Source organism: Monopterus albus, unplaced genomic scaffold, assembly GCF_001952655.1.
Source record: "Monopterus albus unplaced genomic scaffold, M_albus_1.0 scaffold201.1, whole genome shotgun sequence".
In the NCBI taxonomy this organism is placed as follows: Eukaryota; Metazoa; Chordata; class Actinopteri; order Synbranchiformes; family Synbranchidae; genus Monopterus; species Monopterus albus.
Window position 1 is genome coordinate 49,609 of NW_018128081.1, and position 9,172 is coordinate 58,780.

The 9,172-nt window shown below is 38.4% G+C and overlaps 1 protein-coding gene across 1 annotated transcript in view; it reads right to left on the reverse strand.

The window, feature by feature from the left end:
- sptlc2b (serine palmitoyltransferase, long chain base subunit 2b) overlaps positions 1-9,172 on the reverse strand; it is a 31,644-nt gene extending 22,472 nt beyond the window's left edge. The window contains exons 1-8 of the mRNA XM_020618137.1: positions 8,868-9,172; positions 5,542-5,736; positions 5,003-5,157; positions 4,459-4,607; positions 3,948-4,072; positions 2,863-2,956; positions 2,157-2,262; positions 973-1,192 (exon numbers count right to left, since the gene is read on the reverse strand). Of these exons, the coding sequence (XP_020473793.1) occupies positions 973-1,192; positions 2,157-2,262; positions 2,863-2,956; positions 3,948-4,072; positions 4,459-4,607; positions 5,003-5,157; positions 5,542-5,736; positions 8,868-9,038 (1,215 nt within the window). The 5' untranslated portion in view covers positions 9,039-9,172. The remainder of the gene's footprint in view (positions 1-972; positions 1,193-2,156; positions 2,263-2,862; positions 2,957-3,947; positions 4,073-4,458; positions 4,608-5,002; positions 5,158-5,541; positions 5,737-8,867) is intronic.

Here is a 9,172-nt window from a genome sequence, read left to right on the forward strand (position 1 = left end):
AGGACAAAGTGAATTCGTTGGTTGGAGGATGGACAAGTAAGTGGACAATTATTATGCTTAAATGAACATTAAAACAGCCTTCTCCTAATGAAACTGCTAAGCTGTGAACTTCGTGAAATAAATGTTAATATCTTTATTGACAATTTACTAGTATTACCAAGAGACATTTAAGTTGTTGAATGCAATGCTTATTATTGTATTATTTAACGTTTTTAATGCTTATTACTGCATCAACAAATGTTAGCAGTGTCGTTAAACACTATTAAATAATGTATGAGGTAATACTTTAATTAACATGAAAAACATTAGTACATGATTAATAAATGTATTAGTTAGCTATTAGTTAATGCTTATTACTGCATTAAGTATGGTTAATTAATGTACACTTATTGTAAAGTGTTACCAAAAAAAATATACTATCACGTTATTTCTTATGGTAGATGTACTATAATTCTATAATACCCAAGAAGCTTTAGAACTGAAACATTGTACAAATTTGAATGTTTAGGATGAAGATTTTCTCATTGATAAAGAAACAATTTTATTCAATATGCCACCATCTAGGCATAAAAGTCCAGTATGTCACAAAACTGTGAAAATGTGTTTCAGTCATTTCTCTTTTAGAAGTGTTTCTGAAGATCAAGTTACATCTTGAGAGTTTCCTTGCTTTGTTTTAGTATATTGCCCCCTAACCTAGGCCAACTGTAGCAGTACAAAACTGCAGACTTATTTGAAGTTCTACTGCGACTGAAAAGGAAAGCTTAAACTGTATCAAATCCTTTTCAGAAAAACAGGAAGCCAAGTTTCCCATTGCAGCTAAACAGAGCTGGCCAACACTAAAACTAAATACACAACATGCAGGGTTTCAGCAGTCTCAGGACTATTGAACTATTTCCCTTACCCCAGAGGAAGTTTTATATTGCACTATCTGATCCCATAGCCTTCATTTTGCCTGTATAAGCATTCACCAACCTTTTTGCCTCCGATGTATCCTCCACTAGCACCAAAGCTCTTAGTGAATGTTCCCATCATGATGTCGACATCTTTGGAATCCAGGTCAAAGTAGTCCACCACTCCTCTGCCATTAGGCCCCAGGGCCCCGATACTATGGGCCTCATCGAGGTACAGGTAGGCCTTATAGCGTTTCTTCAGAGCAATTATCTCTGGCAGACGCACAATGGACCCCTCCATACTTCAGGAGAAAAAATGTGATATAAAATAAAATAAAAAAAAAACAACAAACAAAAATGTCCCATGTGTAGTAGTAACATGCTTAAGTTAACACGAGCAGTTAACCCTATTGACAGCTGCCTAACCTTTGCTTAGTGTATGTGTAAGCACTATTTTAGCTTCAAAAATGCCAGAGGATTATTAAATACAAAATTAATTAATTTTGCATTAGTAAATGCACTGATTACATCAGGCAGTTCTTCTAAGAACTATATTGATCAACACCATTGACTGCCTTTATAGTACGTACACTTAGATAACAAGGAATGCATTATGAGTAGGCACATATTACCATTATTTAAACAAAGTGAAATCAGGAGGGCTGCAGTCTGGTATTCACATTTTGTGAAAATGTCTCTGTACAATGTGTTTTTAGTTAGTAGGTGAGGTTTGTTCTTAATCTGTTTTACTATGAATTAGTTTGCTTCCACAGTGACAATGGGGCCATGTTCATATTATAAAAGCCTTTAAGATCTATGGCACACATTGTGACACTGTAGTGTCTTTAACACATTTGTGATGTATACATAGTTACTACTGGTATATACACTGTATCAGAAGAATATTATTCATTACTCTCTTAGTAAAGTGTTTTTAAATGCACAAATAAAGTGACAAATGTTCTGAAGTCAAGCTAAACAAATAGCAATAAGGCCTTACCCAAAAAACTGTGGGCATCAAGTAAATGGCAGCTGACTTTGTAATGTAGTACAGCTGTGGCCTCAAAAATACTTTTTAGGACTTTTCAGCTTTATTGCCCGTTTTAAACATTTGCTAGAAAAGTAACTGAGTGTAAAAGGTTATAGTTAGAAGTCATAGTTATTACACTTTAATGGTATAACCAGTAATCTGTAACCTATTACATTTAAAAGTAACCTTACCAACACTGTGAACATTTGTGAGAGAACAACGCACTTTGTGTATACCTGTATATGCCCTCGACCACAATGAGGATTTTCTTCCAGGGTCGGTGAGTTCTTGGCTGGCCGTGTACGATAGCATCTCTCAGCATCTTCTCTAGACTTTGCATGTCTATGATACAGGATTGAAGAATACAATTAACTTAAGTTTTGAATTACTTGTTAAACCACTGATATAACAAAAATACATTTCTAATCCAAAGAGAAAAGCTTTTATTAGCTAAAGATGGAATGTATTGCTAATAAGATAATAAGTAATTTGAGAACTTTTTAAATTAATGATGAGTATCAATATTTTATGCTTACAACCCTCGAGGCACTGACTGTTTCAGCCTGCAGACTGTGAGCTTGATTAATTCAGAATCTCTGGTGGCCACATGTATCACTGTGTGTTTGTGCGCACATGTGTTTGTCCCAGACCAAAAAACATAATCCCACCCCACCCAGTACTGTGTTTTTTTATATAGCAAAGTAAAAGAACTACACAAGTCAGTGAATAACTGTGGTAAAGACTATTTTTTGCAACATACACACACCCATGTAAAATGTATTTACTTTCATACTGGGTAAAGTAAACTATAGCCAATTACTCTTATAATGTAGAAGGATCTATTTTAACCACTTTAATCCTATGTGTTACTGCATGCTTTCATTGGGTGTACTTTAGGTCACATTTCTATCTAAAGGTTTTGTGTCTTTGGAGGTCACCCACTGTTGTGTTTGAAGACCCGGATTGTGGAGCCAGAGAGGCGAACACCCAGCACCAGCGATGCATGATTCAGCTCGTCACTCAGGATAAGACAGCCCTAAAACAAGAAAAAGTAATGATAATGTTGTTTTTTTTTTTGTTTTTTTTTAGATACCAAGAGTGGTAATTACTGATTAACCAGAACAGTCAAACACTACTCCTTCTTTGCTTGAAAAGTTCAGATACCCCATGATTTCCCCATGCTGGAATTTTAGTGTTGAACAATGACCATCTACCCCACACTGATTAGTCCCTGAAGTCACTGGAACACAGTCGTAGTAAGGCCAATAACCCAGGCTCATTCAGATTAAGCTGTTGACATGAACCTTTAATACTCTGTGACTAAGCACACGTGTTGCCATGAATATACGTACTAACACAATTACAGCATGTATGAATGCATTGTTCCCTCAAAAAAGTAGGAAAGCAGTCATGTAGGCACACTCTTCTTAAAATTCTATTAAAACTGTAAAAGCTTCAAGATTCCGATGAATATCCACATGCTTTCCCCATAAGCAAACAAAAGATATTTCAAGAGTGGGAATTTTTTATCATAAATATTGCAGGCACTTTAACTTTTAAACTCAACACACCCAAACATTCACATGGATCACAGTTTCCTCTGATCAATGAGTAAGAGAGCTTGTTACACAACACACAATTACTCCATGACATAAGGATGTGTGCTAGAAGAAAAATCACAAGGACAGTAACTCAAATCCTTTTACTGAGTCACTGGGAGGTTCCATCTACAGTTTTGTGTGCCACTTGTGTTTGGCAGGAAATGTGCTTCTAGACTCACAAGGTACACACGCCTGTGAGGGCAAAGTTCTACTTCCTGTTTAAGTGACATTGGCTAAGAAGAAGCTAGCAAGTAAGGACTGCTGTGTGTGTGTGTGTGTGTGTGTGTGTGTGTGTGAAAAATTATGTTGCGGTTTGAATAACAGTGGCTGAGCCTAATCAAGTATCAATCTTTAGTCTCCTGCACTCAAATTGTTTTGAAATCCTTGGATAACTTAAAAAAAATCTAAGGGACTAAAATTCCACACCTTTCCAGTGAGAACAGGAATGTTCATGGAGTTGGTTGCGAAGCCCATGCCAAAAGTCATTGCTGACTCAACACCCAAGAACCTGGCTACCAACTGCTCCAGCTCCTCATGGATATCCATGTTCCCTGGAAACAACATTATCTCAGTTTCACAACAACTCTCCATCAGTGCACTATAACTTTCAAATGTGTCTTATGGGACAACAGTTTAATAATATAAAAACATGACAAACTACACGATAACTGTCCAGGTCAAAGGGAGGCTGTAAAGGACTTCAAATCATCACATTATATCAGATTTCAAACTCGGTCATTCAGCCCATCAAAACCACGTGAGCCTGTCGTATGATGAAAGAGCAACAAAAGTGGGAGCGGTTGTTAAAGTAGGAAGTCCATTTGATTCACCATGAACTGAGTTTCATTTCTATAATAAAGCACTTCTAGATGATGACAAATTATGACAGCTTTATAGAAAGTAAATCCTGTGGTCAAAATAATTTTCTGACCCTTACCCATCTCACAGCGAGTGCTTCCCACTCCAACTCCATACTTTTGTGTGACCTCAATAGAAGCATCGACACACGCCCCAGTGTTCTCAGCAAAACCAAGGTAGTTGTATGACCCCAAGTTGATGACATCCTTCACCACTTTGCCTGTGTGCCTGAGAGACAGACATTAAGACAGAATTGGTACACTGAAAGTCGATTATATGCCAGTCATTTAAACTGCAATGATACTAAATTTATTTACACTACCACTGTCATCTGTATGTTTAGGGCTGCACTGTTAGCTGATGGTGTGTATTCAGTGCCATGTGACAGATGCATGTGATTTCAACACAGATGTGAATCGTGGCTTACATCACTCTTTTTATAAGAAATACAAAGTCAGAGACTCATAACGGGCAAAACAATGAATGTCCTGTTGAACTAACTATCAATGGTACAGAAACACACATCTCTAAGGAAGTAATCACCTTCATGAACGACACCTTGATTCTATATTAGCCCTGTGTACATACAGACACATTCTCACACACACAATGTGGCAATTTACTCAAAGGTCCAATTGTAGTTGTGGGAAACTCTGTCCACCAGATCTATCTTGGCACCAGGGACGCTACAGATGGGTCGGTTCCAGTTGTCTCGAATCCTCATGTATAAGTTCCTGGTGTAAAAGTTCTCAAAATCCTGATACAGTGGAACAAAGTCCTGCAAATGAAATGGGAAAGACAGACAGATAAGATTCATTCTGTTGTATATATGATAGACACTTAAGGGAGGCAAAACTGTGCAACTGAGACAGTGAATGTGACAGGAGGTGACTAAGACTCAGATATACAAAATAGAAAATATGAAACCTTTAAAGCAGCGCTATATTAAATACTAAGCTCTACCTAGCAACTTCTGTCTTCAAAACAAAACAGTATTAATGAAATAGTACATTAAGTATCTTAAATGTTTTTAAGTCTTGGAATCACTGGTCTGACTGAAGTGATGGCTTAAATGTTCGTCACTAAATTAATCTAAAATGACTTGGCATTCAGTTTGGCTGTAACCAGCATTTGGTTAAAACCAAACTTAATTCTGTTTTACCTTCTGTTCCTCTCTCTCCTGTGCCACATGGCACTTCTCAATATTCCAGTGGCGAAGGAAGTCTCGGAGGTAGCCAAAGATGGTGAGGATGCCGTAACCCATGTAGGTGAGCACAGCTACCAGGAGAGGAGTCTCCTCAAACGACTCCACAAAGGGCTTCTTGTACAGGCTAGAGCTGGGTGTGACATTTTGGTTCTGGAGGAAAATAAAGTAAAAGAAATTACAAGTGAAACTTAAAAATTTTAACCAAGCTTATATTGGAGTATAACCAAACACATTTTACTACCAAATCTTACCTAAAGGAGCAGAGCATAAATATTACCTAACTCATAACATTTTTTGTTCAAAGACATTCCAACAGATGATGGTTTCTCCTTGAAAAGGTAATGGTTCATCTATGCTCCAGTCAGTTTATTCATTCTACATACTACGCAGCTCAATAAACTGACAGCAAGCAGACCAGAACAGTCATGTTCAAGCTGAGGCACACACACCAGATGACAGCAGGGCTGATTTGGTCAAGTTGTGTTTTTCTTGCAAAGAGAATTATAAATCTAATAAAGGCGCCTTTAGCACATTTACTCATGGACCATGTCCAGGCCAGTGAGCAGTAAAATGGGCATCAATTCAGGGTTCTAATTCACTGAGTTTTATGAATAGCAATATTGATCTTGGATTATGGAGCAATATAAACTTGGTCACACATCAGAGGAGCTCCACAAAAACTCTAACATCATTTCAAGCTGGACTGTGGAGTGGCTGCCTACAAAACCGACATTAAACAAATGAGAGTAGTCACTCACTATAGGCTCACCACAACAGCTTAGCAACCACACTTCATGTGACCAGTCATGCTTCTCCAAGAAATACCTCTTAGCCAGGGAACAAGAGAGCACTGCAGTGCAGTATGCGTGTGTGTTTAAAGCTAGTCAACTGGTCCCTCTCTCCAAAGATCCTGAAAGACCAGCAGTCCAGTAGCAATGGCTTGTGAACTACATTCACATTAATGTACACTACTCAAAGAGACTGTTGCAAACTTATGTCAACCACAGCAGCTAAATACAGTTTTCTTGATGAAATATTTGCCTAATTTTGTCCACCTGTGAGACAGGCCTAAAGATTACAGCTGAACAGCACAGCAACTCTCCTGAGAATAGCATCCTAAAACACACTCTACAGAAATCTGCTGTTACACACAATGACTCTGTAGCTCAATATGATGATGATCATCATACACATAATGACAAAATCTTGTATATGGTCTATTTTTCCTGTTAGGCCTAAAACAAAGAAAATAAGAAAGCCCTCTCCCTGCTCATTCAATGCACAGCTCATTTTAGTGAGCAATTATTGATACTACCATACAAGCTCAAAGATCTTAGCAAGAGCATTTATTCCTACCTGCTGAAAAAAATGTCTGCCTTTAATAATTTCCCCTATATTCTCAATATAGGGATTATGCCTAGTTCACTAAGGAAAGATTGATTTTACACACTTTTCCATTCAATTCAATTGGAAAATGTGTACAATCTTTTGACTGGTAGTGTATATTATCGATATATGACAGAGACCCAGGCTTACTGTTAAATGTCTTAATGCCAGGCTTGTAATGTAAGGTGTTAACAGACTATGTGTATCTAACCCCAGTTTCAGTTGCCCTATCAAGAACTAGCAGAGCTCATATGACAACAGGATGACATGATGTCACTTTTTCAGTGTTGATATCAAATCTAGGTTGAGCATAATATTTGTACTGGCCCAAATAAAAACAATCAGCATACTGGCCTAGTTAATCTGAGAGATATAAATATCATTCACGGTAAAAATCGGAGTGTCTTACATTTGTTAGTGTGGTGGCTCTAAATATTTATATTCAGTATCAGAGGAGTTTACTTATACCAACTCCCTGTTTAACTAGGAATCAGACTAGTATCTTATAAAACTACTAGCAGTAATATGACCTGCAACTCTGACAGGATGGAAATAATATATGCATATGAATCTAACTGGTATAACAGCCATAGCCTCTGGACATAATTGTGTGAATCCACTATATGTTGAAAACAGCAGCCCTGCAGCTGAATGCTTGTGCAAGTCTGGATTGTGTGGTTCTCAAATGTCAGAGAGATGGAACTTTTTTTCCTCTTCTGTATTGAACCTAAACAACCAAAGAAAAACAAAGATATGCATGTGCCCCACATCCACCCCTACACACATAAAGTGTGTTTTGCTGTTTTTCATTCCTCCCTAAGAGGGACCACACCCTTTGCAGCCTTTGCAGGGGTGGCTAATTCCAGTCCTTGAGGGCTGCTGTCCTGCTTGTTTTCCAACTATCCCTGCCTGACCTGCTGTTGTTTACCTGGCTCAGGTGTGTTCAGCCAATCAGAAGCTAGAAGATACCATCTTAGATGAAAGTGGAGTGAGGGAAGATAAAGTGAATTGGTATCTTCAATCCTCTCCTGCTATAAGTGTTATGTGGAAGCAAGTCTGTCCTCCTCCCCCAGGGAATAGAGAGCTTCTCTGGTAATAACACAACAGGGCCCTGGACCCCCTCACACTATAGTCAATGTGGTGTTGTGTCAAAGTCTGTTCACTCCTTCGGGATAGTGTTTCCCACAACATGGCTGGAGCTACAGTTGGACTTAGGTTATGGGTAGGCATAGGAAAGATAACTGGTTAGACATAAGGTACCGCTGGGGTTAGGTTAAGCATCTCAGAAGAGGTGTAGTTTGCGAATACGGAAAGGGAAAACAGACTTTGACACAACACCAGTGTAACCTCAACAGACACACACAGAAACCTACAAACAGCACAGTGTTAGCTAGTCATCATAACAATCCTCCCTACTTAGGTGGCTAAACTAAATGTAAGTTATACAAAGGTAAAATACGTGTAGCTTTCATAGTACACATCACTGGTTACTAGCTAAATTACTAGCGTTTTAGACCAAAATGTCAATAATAACAATAATAAGTATTTCTAAAATATCGCAATTAAGCTGGAAATTGAACGTGGAAGGCAGTTACCTTGAAATATGTCGCATTAAGACAGATTGCTGTCAAGGACATAACGCTAGACTGAGACCTTCATACAATGGTAGCTAAGCTAAATATGCCAAACTAATGCTAGGTACATTCATGTTCTACACTTCCTGGTAATAAAACGCACTCCCTAGGTTGAACGCAATGTGAACCTGGGGAAAAATGAATGAACAACACTCTAACTAACGTTTATTTTAGACTAATTTTAGACTAACATTAGTTTAATACACACAGCATGTTTATTTATGGCCCTCCCCTGTCGAGCAGTTGACGGTTGTTCCTTACCTTCTCCACGGTGCGGCGATACTTATGTGGTTGTTGGAACAGGCAGTGGCTCTTCACGAAGCCATTTTTGCTCGATTTTTTTTCATTTATGGTCCGGTTACAGGCGTCTCCGTTTAGCAGCTTGTTCGCGGAGCTTTCCGTCATCTTTGTCAGTCGACTGCGGCTAGACATTTCACAATTAAAACTACCTCCAACTTGTATAATGTTATTCACGAAATCAGGTATGCGCAGCGGAACATGAATTAAACGCCTACTGTGCAACGTAATCACACGAGCCCGCCGGAAACCCCGCCCCTGAGTAGTTT